Source organism: Scyliorhinus torazame, chromosome 4 (assembly GCF_047496885.1).
Source record: "Scyliorhinus torazame isolate Kashiwa2021f chromosome 4, sScyTor2.1, whole genome shotgun sequence".
In the NCBI taxonomy this organism is placed as follows: domain Eukaryota; kingdom Metazoa; phylum Chordata; class Chondrichthyes; order Carcharhiniformes; family Scyliorhinidae; genus Scyliorhinus; species Scyliorhinus torazame.
In genome coordinates, this window is record NC_092710.1 from 67,148,800 (window position 1) to 67,170,882 (window position 22,083).

At 44.9% G+C, this 22,083-nt stretch overlaps 2 protein-coding genes across 2 annotated transcripts in view; one reads left to right on the top strand and one right to left on the bottom strand.

The window, feature by feature from the left end:
* Nucleotides 1-13,186, bottom strand: part of LOC140410280 (uncharacterized) — a 36,034-nt gene extending 22,848 nt beyond the window's left edge. The window contains exon 1 of the mRNA XM_072498246.1: nucleotides 12,263-13,186. Coding sequence (XP_072354347.1) covers nucleotides 12,263-13,044 — 782 coding nt within the window. The 5' untranslated portion in view covers nucleotides 13,045-13,186. The remainder of the gene's footprint in view (nucleotides 1-12,262) is intronic.
* Nucleotides 1-13,703, top strand: part of LOC140410279 (uncharacterized) — a 72,670-nt gene extending 58,967 nt beyond the window's left edge. The window contains exon 5 of the mRNA XM_072498242.1: nucleotides 13,183-13,703. The gene's annotated coding sequence lies outside the window, so the exon portion shown is untranslated. The remainder of the gene's footprint in view (nucleotides 1-13,182) is intronic.
* The last annotated feature ends 8,380 nt before the right edge of the window (nucleotides 13,704-22,083 follow it).

Consider the following 22,083-nt stretch of genomic DNA (forward strand, 5'->3'; position numbering starts at 1 on the left):
GGGGTGACCTTGGCAAGATGTTCATCTTCATCAATGACGTGTTGAAGGCTGCGAAGATGATGTTGTAGTTTCTCCGGTCTGGGGAAGTACTGGACGACGAAGGGTGCTCTGTCGGTTGTGTCCCGTGTTTGTCTTCTGTGGAGGTTGGTGTGTTTTTTTGCTGTGGCGCGTTGGAACTGTCGATCGATTGAGTCGAGCGCCATATCCCCTCGTACAAACGGGATATAGTGCTCGAATCATCGATCGACAGTTCCAACTCGCCATTGCAAAAAAACCGCATCGACCTCATGTGAAGTTGAGCTGAATGAAGTTGATAATTTGTGGGGCTGGAAAAAATGACTGGAAAAAGCTGCTAGAATGTTGAAAAATCCAACTGGTTCACTAATTCCTTCAAGGAAGGGAATCTGTCAGATCTACACAAGACTCAACACTAGAGAGAGAGAAGTGGGAGATGTAGGGGGTGAAGGAGGGAGGTTTTATATTTTGAGAATTCTCAAACCTCCCAAAGGCAGAACCTCCGAAACCCTCAACATCCCAGCTAGAAGGACCAGGGTAGCAGGTGCATGCTATCACCTCCCAAGTTCCCTCCAACTCATTTACTATCCTGACTTGTCTTACATCAGGTATTGGGTGATCAGAAAGTTCATCCAATTCAATATTGGGAAGACTGAAGCCATTGCCTTCACTCTCTGACCACCGACTCCATCCCTCTTCTCAGCAACTATCTGAAGCTAAATGAGACTATTCAGAAACTCGGCGTCACTTTTGACCAGCAGAAGAACTTTTGACAATATATCTGCATGAAGACTGCCTATTTCCGCTTCAGCATCACCTGACTTTGCCTCTGCTTCAGCTCATCTGCTTCTGAAACTTGCATCCATGCAACTGTTGCCTCTCAATGTGATTATTCTAACACACTCCTGGCTAGCCTCCCATATTTACCCTCAGTAAACTAGAGATCATTGGAAGCTCTGCTGTCCGTGTCCTCACTCACATCAAGTCCCATTCGCCTTTCATCCTCATGCTCACTGATCCACATTGGTAAATAGTTAAGCACTACCTCAGTTTTAAAATGCTGATCCTTGTTTTCAAATTCCTCCATGACCTCACCTCTTCCAACCTAGACTCCTTCAGGATCTCTGAGCCCAACAACTGTCCCATATCTTCACTGGAGCCGACAGACTGGGAGTGGAGAAGAAGGAAGAATGAGGAGGGACTAGCACTGCAATCTACGATCCAGGATAGTGAGACGGAGATTAGAATGCTCACCAACATGTCCAGTAATATATCATAAGAGGTAAAGATTTCAGTTTCCTCTCTGCAAATCTTGCCCTTCTAATCCCCTGTAAAAGGATTTTCCAAAATCGATCACTGTCAGTCCAGGATAGAAATTTTTTTTTAATTAATTCCTCCTGCTACCTGGTCCAGCATGCGCAGTGGTGCACATCACCCCCAATAAATCTTATGTGGTTTTGTATTTGGTGTCTAAGGCATAAACAGGATATTTAAGAAATATTGTACACTCAGTCGGTTTCATTTCTCCCACCAGCTCCACTCGTCTCTCGCCTAGAATCATAGAATCCCTACAGTGCAGAAGGGGGCCATTTGGCCTATCGAGTCTGCACGACAATCCGACCTAAGCCCAATCCTCTCTCTCTTGCCGACCACCCCCCCCCCCCCATTCCTGAAACCCCAGCCTGGGGGGCAATTTAGCATAGCCAGTCCACCTAACCTGCACCGTGGGAATAAACCGGAGCACCCGTAGGAAACCCATGCCGACGGGGAGAAAGTGTGAACTCCACACAGTCACCCGAGGTCGGAATCAAACCTAGAACCCTTGCGCTGTGAGGCAGCAGTACTAACAACTGTGCCACCATGCCGCCCTATGTTGATCAGATAGTATCATGAGCATCCATGTTCATAAAACACACAATACATACCCAAATCACACACTGGTCTTGCACCTGTGCGATGCTTTCTGCACTGAAGATTGGGTAAAAGTACCAGTATTAAATGTCAATCTCAGTTAATCCTAAATGATGTTTTATGGTCCAATTAGGATTGCAGCCAAAGGATCCAAACATAAATTCGCAATTAATAATTTTAACAACTCCAGTGCATAGGTTATTTTCCACAGTGCGATCCTGAATGTAATTAACAGCAGCAATAACATAAGAAGCTACACGTATAGTCAACTTAGCCCACTCATGGGTTACCTATAGGATTAATGAATGAATCTTTGTTTTAAACACACACAGCATTGAAGCAGCCTTTCACCAGTCAGAATGCACAGATCATGCAATAAATCTGAGGAAATTTTAAATCTGGAGCGTTTACAGGTGGGAAAACTGATTTGTTGATTAAGTTACAAAAGGAAGCACATGGAAAACTGAGAAAATCTCTTCACACAGGTGAAGTATCTGAACAGTCTCTCCAGTGTGACTGCACTGCTGTGTCGGTAAATGTGATGACTGAATTCATCCTATTCCACATACAGCTGGTGAACAGCCTCCAGTGTGATTCTATCCACGTTGTTCATTGCTCAGAGAGGCAATCGAATATCATCCCACAGTCAACATGAACTACAGCATGTTTTATATTGAGCCTGAGCCACAGTAAAAAGCTCTGAAATCCTTTACAGGTGTGTTAACAATCCCCACATTCACACGGGGTTGATTTTCCCATATCTCTGTGCTTGTATCTCCAATCCCCAGAACATTGACATCCAAAAATGGAAGTTCAATATTTTGCCACGGTGAATGGTCCATTCCATGGTGTACACCCTGTTATTGTAAAGTAGCAGATCCTCTGGCTTAGTATGAACCAAGCATTGGTAGGCGGACTAGGAATGTAATATAAACACAGCCTGACATATGATTCCTCAAGTACAAGTTGCAGTTGGTAGTTAAATGTTCTGCGGGCTGAATGGACACACTCTCACTGAATATTGTTCTGAAAGAATGGGATCATACCTATCCAACCATCTTTTATCAATTCAATCCTTTCTTGCATATATATTTCACATTAACTGTTCAATGTGTATTAGTAGATGAATTTATCCATCTGGTTAAGATCCTCTAATCTCCTTTATGCAGGCGCCCTAACAACAATTTGGTCTAATCAGTAAATTTAAGATAACCAGAACCCCTTATTTTACCTTTCCCTTTTTAAAGATCCCAGATGAGATCCTTGTAGAATTCTTCTCTTTTATTAACGAGCCACTTTGAACTTCCAGTTGGTCACTTTGACATGAAAGGATTAACAGTTACATTTGATCATCTTAAATGGGGATAATAATTTGAAAATCTAATAATGGGGAGATGGTTGATATTGTTTCTCTTTCCGCATCTGGCACTGAACAAGGCATACATTAGGTTTGCAATTAAAGGATCCAGATAATCACTTTTTTTTGCTGGAACAGATCACTAGTTTGTTGCCAGAGGCTTATAGCTTGAGGGACAGCAGTCCCCATCAAAGAGTCTCTACTGCTCTTACAGCCTGCTATTGGCATGTGTTGGAAGGATTATTCAGGTTGATGCTCAAACTGTTCGGCCACGTTATAAAAGTATATTAATTGGCCATCAAGTCCTGGGGTGGGACTCAAACCCGGAGCTCAGAAGCACGGATAGTACCCACTGCATCACAAGACCTCCCTGGGGAGACGGTACCATAGTGGTAATTTCACTGGATTAGTAATTCAGAGGACCAGGATAATGCTCTGGGGGCATGTGGAAATCTCACATCATCTTGTGGAATCTTATCGAATATAAAACTAGTCTCAGTCTCAGTAATGGTGACCATGTTATACACGTAATGATATCCAGAATGTCGAAAGCAACATTCAGAATAAACACAAAGACAAAATGACAGCAGAATCAGTTGAGTATCATGTTTAAATTTTTAATATAAAATTTAGCATTTTAATTCAACCTCTTTCAGTCACTTGGGAACTCGCTGTTGTGAGATGATCGTGAAAATCTCTTCCCACACACAGAGCAGGTGAACGGCCTCTCCCCAGTAGGAACTTGCTGGTTTGTCAACAGGTTTGATACCTGAGAATCCTTTCCCACACACACAACAGGTGAATATCTTCTCCCCTGTGTGAACCCATTGGTGCGTCACCAGGTTGAATGATGAAGTGAATCCCTTCCCACACACTGAGCAGATATATGGCCTCTCCCTGGTGTGAACCCACTGCCGTTGAATGAAATGAGATGACTGAATCTCATCTTACATTGAGGACAAGCAAATGGTCTCATCGGTGCAAACAAGCTGGTGTTTAATTAGATCCAGTGATATTTTAAAGCATTTCCCACAGTCGGAACACATGAAAGGTCTTTCGTCAGGGTGTACTCGCTGGTGTAACCGAAGACTAGACAGCAGAGAGAATCTCCTCCCACACATGGGGCAGGTGTATAGTCTCCTCAGTGTGAGTGCATCGATGAGCTTCCAGCTGGGATGGGCAAATGAATCCTTTGTCATAGTCCCCACATTTCCACCTTTTCTCCTTTGTGCAGATGTCCTTGCATCTCTCCAGGTTAAGCAATCAGTTGAAGCCTCATTCACACTCACAATAGGTGTATGGTTTATCCCCACTGTGAATGGTGTGATACTTATTCAGGATGTGTAACAGCTTCAAGCTCTTACCACAGTCAGTCACAGGAACACTCTGGTGGTGGAAGGTTATAACCGTACCAGAAGGCACCACAAGCCCCCTCACCAGAGCCACACAGTCACAGACAAGACCATCGATGAGACACCAGCAGCCTCTTATGTGCTAAAAACAGAACAAATTCCGGGAGGTCTACTGGGGAGAGAAACCGAGTTAACACTTCAAGTCCAATTGGACTGATTTGTCTTTGAGAGTACTGCTACATTTGTGATTCTGACCTTCCATGAGATGCTCAGAATGTGTCACAAACAGCAATGATTAAAGTTGTTGAGCTTTTTTGGGGATCACTAAATGCTCCCATGTTTCACAGCCAGACAACAAGGTGCTGGGGGATATAGGCCTCATAAACCAGTATCTTCATGTTAAGAGTCAGCTTGATGTTGTTCTGTGCATGATTCATGAGTTGGCTAAAGGTGGGAGCTGATTTGCCTACCGTTGTACAGAGTTCTGCATCAGTAGACAGTTTGGCAGTCATTGTGGACTCAAGGTAGCAGAATTTTCTAAGACAATGTTAAAAATCCAAGTGATGTTAAATGCTGGCGCATTCAAAATCCCAGAAGGGAAACTTAGAATGCTAGTTCCTCACTGCAGTTTTTCCAATTAGGTACAATGTGAGGAAAGACACGAAGAACAGAGAAGAATGCTCCAGTCTTTTAATAATTTAACAAAATAAATGTTTATTAAACAGTAAAATACACAACAAGAAAGGAAACTGAAACATACACTGAACTACATTAATGGCTGTACACAATACATTTAAATTGACCCAGTTACAAATTCCTCAGCTTTCCAAATCTCAGAGCTAAAGTTCCTCAAACAACATACCATAGGTTTTAAACTAGAAGCACTATACAGCAATAGTTAACTACACTTGACACCTACATCTCTTGTGGGATTGCCTCGGGCTTGGAATAAAGATAAATAGCTGTTTAAACAACATTTCTGCAGTGTGTATGGCTGTGACCTTGGACCAGCTGCCTGTATAGGATGAACTAAGCCACTGATATGCTGATTTTTGTTTTGATATTTTCTTATCTCAACTATCTGTTTCAGAGTTTTGCATCTGTACATCTTCCCCTTTTAATCTCCTGCAAAAAAGAGTTGACAAAACTCTTAACTGAAAGCACAGGATAAAAATCCGAACAGACGATTCTAGTTCCTGTGGGATATTTGTTCCTCTCTTGTTCCCCAAAGTTGTAAATCATTGTCCCACACACTCTGCATCTTCCCTGGGCTGAGAAGAAAACCAAAATTCAGAACATTATAAAAGAACTGATCTCAAAGATAATACCTGTCGTTCATGTGGAGGGGATGTTCGATGGGGAGGCGGTGACATCGTGGTACTGTCACTGGGCTGGTAAACCAGAGACCCCCAACTAATGCTCTGGAGACCCAGTTTCAAATCCTGCCACTGCAGATATTGAAATTTGAATTCAATTAAAATCTGGAATTTAAAATAACAATCTAGTGATGACCATGAATCCATTGTCGATTGTTGTAAAAACCCATCAGGTTCACTAATGCCCTTTAGCGAAGGAGATCTGCTGTCCTTACCCAATCTGGCTTAGATGTGACTCCAGACCCACAGCAATGTAGTTGACTCTTAACTGCCCCTTCAAGGACAATTACGGATGGGCAATAAATGCTGGCACAGCCTGTAATGCCCACATCCCATGAATGAATAGAAAAATACAATAATGTATGTATTTTGTAGGGGTTAAATGTTTTCTATATCAGAAGTGATGTGAAAATCTGGAACACGGATGTGAATATAAACTTATGTTAGGTGGGAAGATTTGGATCAGTGCATTAAACCAGAAGACCTTAAAATCAGACTGACATATTTCAGAACTAATCCCGTGATAACAGCAATCCCATTGCTTCCTGTTTGTAAAACAGAAGGAACTCTCGATGAAAACTGTCGGTGTCTCAGAAGATGATTACACAAGGCATTTGTGAACTAACAGGATAATAATGAGAGGAAAGAAAGGGATCTGGAAAGCAGTAGATACTTTATATTACAAAAGAAATGGAGCTACTTTATATCAGAAAAGAAATGGAGCCTAGTTGTGCCGACATCAGGTTGTGCACAACGCTTCAGACACACTTGCAGTTACACAAAGGGACTCTGATCAGGTAGACAACATTCTGCCTCACACTAACCAATGACCAATACTGGGGGTAAGGGCCACAATGTTACAGAAACTCAACTGTACCCTGCAGGGACTGTGAGTAGTTTTTAAAAATAGATATTTTTTTCACCATATTTTCATCATTTTCACCATACAAAGAAAGAAAACAACAACAGAACAACCCGAACGATATAAAACCTAAAACATAGACTCGTAAAACAAAAAACAACCCCCCTTCCCTCCACCCATTAGCATTCATTGGCAACCAGCTCCCGAAAGTGCAGAAGAAACAAACTCCAAGAACTGTAGAACCCCTCCTTCATTCGCCTCAGCTCAAATGTCACCTATTCCAGGGTCAGAAAGTCCAGCAGGTCCCCCTCGCCATGCCGAAGCACAGGGTGGAGAAGGTGACCTACCACGATTGGTGAGGTGAAGGCTAACGTGTCTGCCCCCACACCCGCCTTCAACTTGGGCAAGTCTGACACCCCAAAAATGACTTCTAGTGGATCAGGCTCCACATCCACATGCAAACTCTTGAGAATGTGCTAAATACCTCCCGCCAATACCTTTCCAGCTTCAGGCAGGACGAAAACATATGAACATGGTTTGTGGGGCCCCTTCCACATCGCTCACAAACATCCTCCACCTCCTCAAACAGCTGGCTCATATTTGATGTTGCGAGGTGTGCCTATTCACAACCTTCAACTATACTAGCCCCAACCTTCGCAGCACCTCACACCACAGTCCTCTTCCATTGCCCCCCCCCCCCCCCCCACCCCCAGCTCTTCTTTGCACTTCTCCATGGACATCCTATCTTCCTCCAGGATCATCCCATAATGCGCTGATACAAGCCCCTTCCCCAACCCTCCCCCCGCCCCATCCCGTCAACAGCGAGGAGGCGGGTGTTATCGGGAGGGTCGGCAACACCTTCCTTTCAAAATCTCGAACCTTCAGGTACATAAATCCATTTGCCTGCATCAACCCATACTTCTCTCCCAGCTCCTCCAAGCTCGCAAATCGTCCCCCAAGAAGCAGGTCCTTCATTTTCTTAATCCCCCTCTCATCCCATCTCCGAAACCTCGCACCCGTCGTCCTGGGCTCAAACCCATGATTCCCCCTGATCGGCATCCCCCGACCCGAACCCCAGCTTAAAGTGTTCCTGAAATGCCTCCAGATCTTCAATGTGCCTACCACCACCAGACTCCGTGAATACTTCTCTGGTGCCAGCGGGACTAGCGTCCTTGCCTGCCCCCACAACCCAGGACCACCCTCCTACCCCTGCACACCTCCCTCACCCTGCCAAATAAACAAAGAGATCAATTTGTCCACCTCCTTGAAGAAAGATTTTGGTAGAGAGACCGGCAGGTACTGAAATAGGAACAAACATCACGGTAACACATTCATTTTAACTTGCCTGCGCCCGACTCGCCAACGACAGAGTGGTTGTCCCACCTTGCCAAATCAGCCTTCCTCCCAACCAAACTGGAAAAATACCTTCGGAGCCCACCTGCACCCCAAGTATCTAAAGTGGAAACGGCAGCCTTTTCCATCTCCGCCCTAACTTCTGGCTGGGAAACCATAAAATAATCGCTATTGTCTAGGTTCAATTTATACCCCGAGAACGACCTAAATCTCTGGAGTAGCCCCATTGTATTCCCCACCGACGTTCTCGGCTCTGAAATATACAGTAACGTCATCATATTACTAGTGCAAACATTCGCCATCTGCTCCCTCTGCAGCAGCTGTACCCACGCCACGAACCTCGGTTGATTCCAAATTTTTCTAACACCTCCATCAAATAACCCCACTCTACTCGATCAAACACCTTCTCTGCATCCAGTGCCACCATCACCTCCATCTCCTTTCCCTCCACCGGTGACATCATCACATTTAACAGCATTCTCGCATTCGAAACCAGTTGCCTTCCCTTCACAAATCCCGTCTGATCCTCTCCTATCACCTTTGGGAGACACCCCTCCTACTTTGCTGCCCGCACCTTTTCCAATATCTTGGCATCTACATTCAGCCTATGTGACCACACACCACTGCGTCCTTATCCTTCTTTAACAGCAGGGAAATCAAAGCTTGCCCCAACGTTTGTGGCAAGATCCCTCCTATCTATCACCTCCTCAAACATTCCCACCATCAGCGGCGCCAACTTAGAACATTCCACTGGGAACTCATCTGGTCCCGCTGCGTTCCCCAACTGCACCCTCCCAATTGCCCCCTTTACCTCTTGCTCCCCCTCAGGCACCTCCAGCCCTGCCCTGTCCACTTCCCCCAACCTCGGGTACTCTAACCCCTCCAGGAACTCCCTCATCTTTCACTCCTCTCCCGGTGGTTCAGCTGCACAACTTCTCATAGAACTCTTCAAAAACCTTATTGATCTGCTCTGGAGTCACCACTAGCTACCGCATCTTATCCCGCACTTGAGCTATCTCCATCCCTGCCGCCTCCCTCCAGAGCTGGCCGGCCAACATACTCTTCATAGACTGCCCCCCTCGATCTTCTGAACTGGTGTACTGCTTTACCTGTTGATAACTGGTCAAAAAAAAGGGCCAGACCCGGTCCCCCACGTACCTCCTACCCACCTCCAGCATCTCCTCTCAATTTTTGGCACTCTTCTCTTTCCTCCAGTCCACTTTAGCCTTAAACGAGATCAACACCCCCCTTACAACTGCCTTCAGAGCCTCCCTGACCACCGACTGTAAATCTTCCCCTGTTCAATTAAACCCCACATATTCCTCGATCACTTTCCTAATCTTATCGCAAAACTCTGGTCCCCGAACAGCCCACATCCATTATTCACCCCGTCCTCTGATAACTTTTGTAGCCATCTTTTTCATAGATTATCATAGAATTTACAGTGCAGAAGGAGGCCATTCGGCCCATCGAGTCTGCACCAGCTCTTGGAAAGAGCACCCTACCCAAGGTCAACACCTCCACCCTATCCCCATAACCCAGTAACCCCACCCAACACTAAGGCCAATTTTGGACACTAAGGGCAATTTATCATGGCCAATCCACCTAACCTGCACATCTTTGGACTGTGGGAGGAAACCGGAGCACCCGGAGGAAACCCACACACACACGGGGAGGATGTGCAAACTCCGCACAGAAAGTGACCCAAGCCGGAATCGAACCCGGGATCCCGGAGCTGTGAAGCAATTGTGCTATCTACAATACTACCGTGCTGCCCCTTCCCCAGAATGATGTCTACCCAATGCGGTGCATGGTCCGAAATCAATATTGTTCAATCTGACCCTTTGACCCCAACCAATTAATGCTTTCACCACCATAAACAGGTCTATTCTTGAGTACACTTTATGTACCGTGGAGAAAAACAAATACTCCCACTCCCTCGAGTGCAGGAACCTCCACGGGTCCAGTCCTCCCATCTCATGAGCACAACCAGTGCCTTCACTCCCCCTTGATTGGGCCAGCGAGCACCTCTGAGATCGACCCACTTTCGGCTCCTGCACCATGTTCCAGTCCCCCTCCCCACTATTAACTCATGGGTGTCCAAATCTGGGATGGCACCCAAACGCTGCATCATCCCAGTTGCGGTCATATATGCTTGCCAGTGCCACAAGCCTCCCCTCTAATGGCTCCTGTCACAATCACGTACCTACCTCCTTGGCCTGCCAGACTGTGAGCAGTTTTGACCATTCAATTCCACCCCTTTCACTGAAACTGAAATTCAGATTGAACAACATCTGGGACAGAAGCAACAACAAAGTGTTAATAATGAGCAGTCTATTGGCACCCCAGATGATCAGTCCCTGTGGGAGAAAGAGTAAAATACAGTTCACATCCCTGGATAATTATAGTTTCTACTTGTGGTGTTAGAGGTTATGCTTTTTCCCAGTATATTGATGGTCTGATTGAAGGTCAGACCGCAGATCAGAAATGATGGAAAGATGGCTACACAACAGTTATCAGAGTGTTATATTTACAGGGAGTTTGTAGCCATCTTTCCAAACTTTCTGCTGCCTGGCTCTTGACTCCACATGGCCTGATCCTGTTCCCCTTGTAGATTAGACATACTATTGGAGAAAATAAACTGGTTACAAAGCAGATAGCAGGGAGATGAGATTAAGAGGAGCTCCTCAGACTGGCAAAAGGTGAGAAGTGAGCTTCCACAGGGAGCAGTGCTGGGATCACTGTTATTCACAATTTGCATAAACCACTTGGACTCAGAAATCAGAAGTCCAATTTTAAAATTTGGGAGCAAATCACAGAAGAATTTTCAATTCACAAAGCTTTGTCACATGGTTTATTAAATCTTTAATCCAGTAACAGACTAAACAATGACATAAGAAAGTGATGAACTGCCTTATTTATAAACTAGCTGATGACCAAATTGGGAGGTACAGTAATACTGAGGAAAACATGAACAAAACCCTGGGATCTGAAATACACACATCAACAAATCATGGAATTCCTGGAAATTTGCTGCAGGTCCTTCTTTATCTGGAGACCAAATGACTGTTGTATGAATGTCATAACAGCTAAAAGGATCTTGTGAACTCTATCATGTGCTATTCAATACAGAGTTTAAACTTTTTATTTTAACTACGTTTTCCTATGTTAAAAGGTGCTATCAATACAAGTTGTTGATTTCAACAAAGTGGTAGACTCAGGATTGTTACAAAAACACCTTCAAAACTTCACAGGATAATCACCATAGTCATTTCCAACTGGAGACTGAATCCCGCCATTTCAGATTCAGTCAGGAGAGAGCACAGTTTTATACCAATCTTTGATTTAACAGCTGGTGTCGAGTCTGCCTGACTCAGGTTGCACAACCACAGTTGTAAAGGAGCTTCTGCTCTGTCCCTGAGAGCTTTAAAACATGATGGTTACAAAACAGGTATCAGAGGGTTAGAGTTCCAGGGAGTTTGTAGTTTTCCATCAATTTTTCTCTGTGGCCATGGGACGCTGACTCCACACAGCCTGACCTTCATCATCTTTAGATGGTACGTGCTACACAGGAGCAGCTGGGACACATTTCTTACACCCCTAAAGATTAAGCCAAACAGGGACTTTGCTGTCAGGGAAGAGAGATGAGAAAGACCAAAGTTCTGCTTGTTCCCCTCTGTGGCTCTAAAGGACTGTGTCCAGGTTGAAGTTCTGTTCCTGCCAGAGAATCCTCGCCCCTGATTGTCCTTTCTGAGCTCCAGCCAGGTGATTTTAAACACTCAATTGGAAAAGACAAAAATCCACAACAAAGTGGTTAATGCAAAGTTTGACATGTTATTTGACATTTATCCAGAATATTAAACAGCAACCTCTTTATGTAATTTATTAACATCAGTAGAAAAACACTCCAACTGTCAGAATGAAAAATGTCAATCCTGAATATGATTAGTAGCAACGGTGACCCCAGAATCTATCCTCTTCTGTCACTTGTGAACTCACTGTTATGTCAGCCAGGAACATGATTCTCTTCCCTCACACAGAGCAGGTGAATGAGTTCTCCCCAGTGTGAACTCGCTGGTGTGACAATAAGTCCTTTTTACTTTTAAAGCTCTTCTCACAGTCAGAACATTTAAAAGGTCTCTGATCAGTGTGAACAAGCTGATGTGTCTGAAGGTGGGATGATCGAGTGAATCCCTTTCCACAAACAGAGCAGGTGAAAGGCCTCTCTCCAGTGTGAACTCGCTCGTGAGTTAGCAGGTCGGATGAATTAGTAAATCCTTTCCCACACATGGAGCAGGTGAATGGCCTCTCCCCAGTGTGAACACGCTCGTGTGTCAGTAGTTTAGATGGCCGATTAAACCCCTTGCCACAGATAAAACAGGTGTATGGACTCTCGCCAGTGTGAAGGCGCTGATGTTTCAGGAACCTGGGTAATCGATTAAATCCCTCCCCACACAAGGAACAGATGAACAAACTCTCCCGAGTGTGAATGCGCTGGTGCGTTAGTAGATAGGATGACTGAGTGAATCCTTTCCCACAAACGGAGCAGGTGAATGGCCTCTCTCCACTGTGAGTTTGTTGATGTCTCAGAAAGCTCGATGAATGACTGATTGCCTTCCCACACACAGAGCAGATGAGTGAACTCTGCTCAGTGTGAATGTGCTGGTGTCTCAGAAGGTTGGATGAATTAGTGAATCCCTTCCCACACATCGTGCAGGTGAACGGCCTCTCCCCAGTATGACTGCGTCGATGAATTTCCAACTTTGATGGGGAACCAAATCCCTTCCCACATTCCCCACATTTCCACGGTTTTTCCATGGTGCTGGTGTCCTTGTGTCTCTCCAGGTTAGATGATCAGTTCAAAACTTGTCTACACACTGTCTATCCCCGCTGTAATGATGTGATGCTTTTTCAGGCTGTGCAATTAGTTAAAGCATTTCTCTTTCTATATTAAAGGTTCAGTGAAATCCAGCTGCTGATGCACTGAGTGCATCTTTCAGATTATAACATGAAGTTTGGTTTGCGGTTCCTGTCTGAAAATACAATTATTTGAATATCCTGTCAAACGAGTTTACAAAAGTGAGTCCAGGATAGAAATTCAGAAGACAATTCCAGTTTCTCACCTTTTTATAATTTGTTCATTGGAGGTGGGCGTCACTGCCATGGCCCAGTATTAGTTGCCTCTCCACAATTGCCCTCGGAGCAGGTGTTGGTGAATCACTCTCATAAACTGCTGCAATACACATGGTGTCAGTGTGGTTAGAGAGGGAGTTCCAGGATTCTGTCCCATTGACAGTGAAGGAACAGCAATATATTTCCAAGTCTGATTTATGATGGAAGAAAGCAGCTGAAGATGCTTGGCCCAAGTTCACTGTCCTGAGGAACTCCCCCAGCGATATCCTGGGTGTGAGCTGACGAAGAATAATTTTTTTAATTTAAAAAACTGAAAACTGTCATTGTTTTATTGATAAAATAAATACTCATTGAATTTAAAAGAGCTGAATGATTTCCCATGGGTTCACACTGACTCCCCTGACTGACTGACTCAAATTCCAGTCTTCAACCCCGCCCCCGATTGGGGACACAACTCGCTGCTTGCTCCCTTTGCTCCTCCGGCCTCTGAGCTCCTCTTGCTGTTATTTCCCAGGACAATCAATGGCCCCTCTCCAACATGACTCCGGGTTGATGGGAGGGTCTGGATGTCGGGGACAGGGGGTGACCATTAAAGTGATGCTGCAGCCCCTCCCCCATCCTCGCCGCTGATTCCCAGTTCCTTCTCCCGTTCCCACCGAGTCCGACTCACAACAAAGGAGCCACCCAGAATGCCCCGCGGGTGACCTGGGGAGCATGCGCACTCACGGCCCCTGGGGAAATTAGCGAGATCGATGGAGAGGTTTCTGGGGTGCGGGAAATTGTGGGGAGCCAGCCGCAATTAGTTCAATAATCAATCAATTATTCCAACAGTACAGAAAGAGATATTTGTGCGGACTCATCTGCGCGAGCTACTCACTTAGTCACACTTGCCCTCCATTTCAGGCAGCACTTTTTGCTTCTGTGTTTTCAGATAATTATTCAATTCTCTTTTGAAGGTCTTGTTTCAAACTGAATCCACCACACTCTCAGGTCGTGCATTCCAGAGCCTAACCACTCGCTGGATCAAATCATTTCCCTCTGGTCGCTTTTTCTATTACGTAATTAGTATTATTTTGTTCTCAATCCTTTCTTAGTTCATTCATAGGATGTGGGCGTAACTGCAAATATTTATTGCCCACCCTAATTGCCGTCGGAAAGGTGGTGGTGAGTTGCCTTCTTTCAATACTGCAGTTTATGTGGTGTAGGGACACCCACGGTGCTGTTCGGGAGGGAGTTTCAGGAATATGGGCCAGCGACATGAAGGAACAGCAATAGAAGAACTTTCAGGTGGTCCCGATCCCATGCATCTGCTGCTCTTTTCCTTGAGATGTTAGAGGTCATGGTCTGGAAGGTGCTGTCTAATGATACTTGGTCAGTTCCTGAAGTACAGCTTGTGGAATGTGCACACTGCTACGACTGTGAATGGGTGATGGAGGGAGAGAATGTTTGTGGAAGGGGTGTCAATAGGGTAGCACAGTGGTTAGCACAGTTGCTTCAAAGCTCCAGTGTCCCAGGTTCGATTCCCGGCTTCAGTCGCTGACTGTGCGGTGTCTATACGTTCTCCCCATGTCTGCATGTGTTTCCTCCCTCAGTCCAAAGATATGCAGGTTTGGTGGATTGGATATGCTAAATTGCCCGTTAGTGTCCAAAAAGGTGAGATAGGGTTACTGGGTAACGGGGATAGGTTCGAAGTGGGCATAGGTGTGGTGCTCTTTCCAAGGGCTGGTGCAGACTAGATGGGCCGAATGGCCTCCTTCTGCACTGTAAATTCTATGATTCTAATCAGACAGGCTGCTTTATCCTGGATGATGTCAAACTTCTTGCGTGTTGTTGGAGCTGCACTCGTCAAGTCAAGTCCCGAATATTTCACCACACCCATTACTTGTGCATTGTAGATTTCAACCGGCTTTGGAGAGTCAGGAGGTGTTTTACTTATCACAGGATTTCCGGCCTGTGAACTATTCTTATAACAACAATATTGATATGGCTAGTCCAAGTGAGTTTTTGGTCATTGATAGAAACAGAGGAACAGGAAGAAACCATTCAACCCATCGCATCTGTTCCACCATTTAATACGATCAGGGCTGCTCAGACACTTCAATGTCTTTTACACCAACTAACCCATAATCCATTGACAATCTGAACTTTCGGTCCCATTAATTTCCCAATAGAACCTTCCTACTTATATTAATTTCCTTCAACCCCTAATTCACCCTTGTCTATTGGATCTCTACATCTGGGTGATTTCCTGTATCTTCCTCAGTGAAACCAGACATGAAGTAATAATTTAGTTTCTCTGCAATTTCCCTATTCCCCATCATAAATTCACCTGCTTCTGCCTGTATAGACCTACATTTGTCTGAGCCAAACACTCCCTTTTTACATACCTACGTAAGCTTTTATCGTCAGTTTTTATGATTTTATTCTAGATTGCCTTCATATTCTATTCTCCCCCACTTTATCAGTTTCTTGGCCTTCCTTTGCTGTATTCTTTAAACCTCCTTTCTGACTAATGTTGGCAACTTTATAAGATTTGTTTGCATCTTTTCAATCCTTAACTTCCTTTGTCTAAAATAGTTGACTGGGCTTTTGTGGCATATTAGCACCCTGAAGGAATGCACTGGCACTCCATGCTATAATAGAATCATACAATCTCTACAGTGCAGAAGGAATCATTTGGCCCATCTAGTTTATTTGCACTTTCTCCCCATGTTTGTGCGCATTTCCTCCTGGTGTGCTGGAGTTTCCTCCCACAGTCAACTGATATTCAGTTTAGGTGGAATGACCACGATAAAACTGCCCCTCAGTACCTCGGGATATGCAAGTTAGGCAGCGTTATGGTGTTACAGGGACAGGCCAAATGGCATCCTTTGTCAGTGCAGGTATGGTTCCAGTGTATGGTTCCACGGAATCTGCACCGACCCTCTGAAAGAGCACCCTGCCTAGGCCCACGCCCCCGTGTTAACCCCTTAACTCCATCTAACCTGCACAACCCTGGACACCAAGGGGCAATTTTGTCATGGTCAGTCCACCTAACCTGCACATCTTTGGACTGTGGGAGGAAACTGGAGTACCTGGAGAAAACCCAGGCAAACATGGGGAAAATGTACACATTCCATACAGATTGTCACCTATGGCTGGGATTGAACGGAGGTCCCTGGTGCTGTGAAGCAGCAGTGCTAACACTGAACTACGATGCTGCCCCTGTACATTAGTCCTTTGAAGATTAACCATTGTTTATGCACAGTCACATCTTTTAATGTATTTTCCGAATCCACCTCAGTCAATTTGTCCCTCGCCTTCATAACTTATTTTATTCAACTTTAACACCTTGGCTTCAGAGTCAACTTCCTCACATTCAAATAGAAGAGGAAATTCGATCATATTTTTGTTGCAACCGCTGGTGGCAACTGATGAAACAGACAATTGTTCTTCCGATCTGAGATCCTCCCTTACTCCTGCAAGTCCTATTTGATTTAATACAGTTATTATTTAACTAAGTTTCAAGACGCACAACTTGATATATAAAATACTACCCGGTAGAGAGAACTTGCCCAGGCTCACTCTGGAGGGTCTGTGCTGTGAGCTTCCAAACTCAGGGTCTTGTCTTGTGAATGTTGATCCCAGGGTTATCGCTGCTGCAGTTCAGAAGTCCCTGATATTTTATAATATTTTAGCTCACAGTTTATAGTAAACAATCCAGCAGCCCATAGGCCTTGTTCTCACTGTACCAAAATGAACTGTTGTCACCAAAATATCCAGTTGCAGCCATCGGTTGTCTGCTCCCATGAAATTCATTCTGCAGAGAGGTACAGTTTTTCACACACACAAATCGGTTGGCCTCTTTTACCATCATGTCTCATGGCACAATGTTAGCCATTGTCCTCTTTTGCCATCATGCCTCATGGCACAATGTTAGCCATCTTTCCTGCACAGCATTGTGGTCACTCATCCTTAAAGGTCCTTTGTCAGCAAAATTATTAATTTGCCCTTTTTCATTCGGTAATACCAAATCTACAATAGCCTACCCTCTCGTTGGTACATCAACATACTGCTCGAGAAACCCTTCCCAAACAGATGCTAGGAAACAGTCTTCCTCCGCATTCATGCTCACTTGCTGCAACCAGTCGAAATGCAGATTGACGTCACCTACCATCGCTGTTTTGCCGATGCTTCTCTCATCTGCTGATTAAAAATATGCCCCAGAATATCATTACTATTTTGTCGCCTATGAATAATCCCAACTAATGACTGCTGCCTTTGCTGTTTCTGGGCTCCATCCAAGCAGATTCCACACATTGTTCTACTGATCCGAGATCTTTCCTTATTACTGCACTAATCCCATCCCTTATTATGAAGACACCTCCATCTCCTTTCCTTTCTTGTCATCCCTTCCCAAATGTCTAATACCCTTGAATATTCAGTTCCCAGTCTTGGTAACATGCAGCCATGTTTCTGCGATGGCAATTATATTATAGCCATTGATCATGATTTGTGCCTTTAGAACATCTACCTTGTTACAATGCTGCACACGTTCAGGTAGAGTGACTTTAACTTTGTCTTTTTGACACCATTCCACATTTGATGCATTCTCAATACTTTGCTTGCATCTCCTGTGTTCTAATCCCATTACTAGTTCATGTTACCATGTTAGTGGGGGCTGTGTAAAACTGCAATGGTTATTGTCTCTCTTGTTCAAAATGGTCATTGTCAGGCACATGTATAACGTTAAGGTTAATTGCCACTTGTCAGCTCAAGCCAGGATATTTTTGAGGTTTTGTTGCTTTTGGACATGGACTGTTCCAGTATCTTATGAGTTGTAATGATGCTGAACATTGTGCACTCCTCAGTGCCCATCACCATTTCTGATACTGGTTAAAATTTCAGCTTGAGTGACATTTGACAGCAAGAACAGTCTGGTTCAGACTCAGCGTGTTGCAAGCAAGGGTATGAGTGGAGGTTTTACGAGTGGAACCTGTAACGAGGTCTGCAGACAGTTGTTTTCCTCTTCCTAACATTTAATTGGACGCAAGTTCTGCTTTTTCACGACTGGATGTCAGACAAGTCAGGATAATCAGTTTGAGCCTCAGACCACGGCCAGGAACCAGGATGGAGTAAATGATTAAATATTTTACAATGGGAGATCATTGATTCACCTCCTAGCCTTTATCTGTGTGGATCCAAGCATTAGTTCACCTCTGTTGTGTAGGATTGCATTGCAGAAGCATCCATTCAGTCCAAAATATTCTATAAGTATATCAATGGGAACAGAATAACCAGTGAAACAGTAGTGCTAATTAAGGACTGTTCTACTTGCAAAACCTTAGGTACTTTCGACCAGTTCACTTACTCAAGGTTTTTATCTAGGATGTCTGTATTTACGAGGAAAACAAACCACAAACACAACTTCAAAATTCAAAAATATCTATTAAACACAATAAACCCTTATATTCCCCACAAAATACTAGAGGTACCCAAGTTCAGTGTATACCACCCGAAAAGATGGCTTGGTAGGGCTTGGGTCTGATCGCGGGAGTTCCTCTGGTCCGTCGTCATGAAGGTGGTCCTCGCTGGCCGTCCCTTCCTTTCTTGTGGTCTGGTTTGGTCTTCACTTCTCTAGTCTGGTCAAGGTCACCTCGCACATCAAGTCTTCACTGGCGAGGGGGCCGGAGTGCCTGTTGTTATCCCCCTCTGACTTTACACCTTTTTCCGACTTCTTGTGGCCTTTTGCCAATGGAGTATCGAAAGGGGCTTTTAGTGTCTAATGATCCGATTGATGCTCCATTGACAGGCCGCCTGGTGACCATCTCCAGTGGCCGTTTTTGCACGTACACCTTGTGGCACGGTAGCACAGTGGTTAGCACTATTGCTTCACAGCACCAGAGACCTGGGTTTGATTCTTGGCTTGGGCCACTCTGTACAGAATCTGCACGTTTTCCCTGTGTCTGCGCGAGTTTCTTCCAGGTGCTCCAATTTCCTCCCACTGGTCCCAAAAGACATCCTTGTTAGGTGAATTGGGCATTCTGAATTCTCCCTCAGTGTACACGAACAGACACCGGAGTGTGGCGACTGGGGAATTTTCACAGTAACGTCATTGCAGTGTTAATGTAAGCCTACTTGTGACACTAATAAAGATTATTATTAAATAAGGTGACGACGGGAACTCTAGGTACCCTATAGTCTGGCCCGGCCTGGGTCTGCAACAGTAGGCCAGTGCATATCAATCTGACCGATTATCTCCTGATGGCTGATTGACAGGGCAGGTCTGGACATGCCTTGGCAGCCTGACTGACCTCGAGTGCATTCGAACTTGGCCAGTCCGAATTCCTATGAGGCTGTGCTGGAGTAACTGTGGATTATTTTAAAGTGCCCAATTCTTGAATTTAAAATGGTGAATTTCCATTGGGCCTAAACGCTAGGCTCTGGTAGATCACCACAGTCCCTCCTCTTGGTCCTGTGAGCTTCAGAGAACCAGATCACACAACACCAACCAAACCATCTTAGAAGAGTAAGTATCCTGATCTTGGGTTTACAATGTGATCCCGAACCCAATATAGTACAAAGTATTAATAAATTGTACATTCACAACAAAACAAATTCAACAAGATGCAACAGATTCAACAACGTTGCTATGAATTTACAGGTTTAAGAAGTACACTGATGTCAATAATTAAACATATATATATGGTTACACAACAGAACAGTAGAACTAAATACATTGATGCTGAACAGAGTGTCAAGGGCTTTCTTTATATATTCTGTCTTGGAGTTGGAGAGCCAATTCTGCCCCCAGGCGTTGCGTTAAGTTCCTTTTTCCAACAGACGAATTTGAGCGTGACATTGGGGATGGCATGGTATCACAGTGGTTACCACTATTGCTTCACAGTGCCAGGCACCAGGTTCAATTCCTGGCTTGGGTCACTCTCTGTGCGGAGTCTGCACATTCTCCCTGTGTCTGCATGGGTTTCCTCCGGGCGCTCTGGTTTCCTCCCACAAGTCCCAAAAGGTGTGCTAGTTAGGTAAATTGGACATTCTGACTTCTCCCTTTGTGTACCCGAACAGGTGCCAGAATGTGGTGACGAAGGGATTTTCACAGTAGCTTCATTGCGGTGCTAAAGGAAGCCCTCAAATGGTACATGTGATTACCCCATAATGGTAATTTGCTAGCGAGATCATGATGCAATATTCTCCCTACCCGCTGCATGCTACCCGGGTGACATCCCTTTCCAGATTTCTAATTTCTAGTGTTCAAATTAGGGCAGTAGTTGTCCTGAATCCAGACAGGGCATGCTCATTTTCATGCACCGGATATGGGCACACAACCATTTTGTCTGTGTGTTCGCATTTGTCCAGACTGGTGCCTATGAGATTCCCTCCCTTCTCAACCACAAATGGGAGAGTTCCCTGATACCCCATACACATCCCTCCTTGAACAACTCCTATATTTTCGGCTTCGAAGAGTCTCAACCCAATTTTGTCCTTTAATGTTACTGGGATCTCTAACACCATCTCGAGCATGGTTCCAGGGGTTCCCCTACAGCTATCGTTAAACCAGACCTTGGTCATCTGCCGCAGTTGAGTTTGTTTAATGAGGGTAGCTTTATCCCTGGTACACTTGTTGAATCTGCTCATTGCTGGTTCTGGACGGAACTTTCCCACTGCCAACCTGGTCGAGGTTCTCTTGCTCCTTGTTTGTCCATTAGCCACAGTGCACAGCGTTCGGTTCTACTGCCTGGCATCATCCTCCACGCTCCGTTGGGCAATCCGATTGATCATTTAGGCGTATCCCTCCATGACAGTAACCATATGCCACAGGCCCTGTTCCCCGCCAGATCTCCCTCAGCATCTTGCCAAGCATTTTCATTTAAGCTACCAAGGTCTGTTTAACTTGTCAGGTCAGGACTCTGAACTTGTTGTCCAAATCAGCCAAATCAAGCACGTTGACGATGGACACTCCTGCCCTATATCCAGTTGCTAGATCGTTCAGGACTTCCCTCCTCTTGCACCCCATGGGCTTCGTATTTCTCGTGCCCTCATGTGTCCCAGTTTTGGGGCTGAGTAGTCTCTGGGTTAAATGGAGCTACAATTTCCGAAGTGGGGAGGGACCCCAGTCTGGTAAATGTGTCCCGGCCAGATCTACCACTACTGGTATAAATTCGTTCTGTGTATTGTCAAATACCAATTTTCCAAGATGTTTCAATATCACCCCATTTTGGGACCCTGGGATGGTATCAGGACAAGTGGAGAGTTGCGTGCTTACCAATTTCTAATCTCATAGTGAACATATTCATCCTTAATAGCCTCACCGGGGCACCTCTGTCCTAATTCCAGCCTTTTCTGAGCCATCGGCTACACAAGATAGCTCCATTCATCCATGGTTGGTATATGCCCACCAATCACTCGTGAGGGTTGTCCTTAAGGAGCAATAAGCAGAGCTCCCATTACCCTTCCTGTACACCACTCTTTGGTTATTGACACTCTTAAGAAATGACACTCTGATTCGGGTGTATCCACAGTGTGTCATTCTCACACTCTCCTTCATCTGGTGTGGTGAACCACATGTATTAGGGGCATCGTAGGCTGACCTTCTGCTCTTTAATTGATGTGGCATCCATAGTCCAGGGTTGTTGCAACCATTCTTCGATGAGGAGTCCCACATAGAAAAGTCATATGGAGTTCATTCTGGATGGGACTTTAAGGTAGCATCCGTTATTCTTATCACTA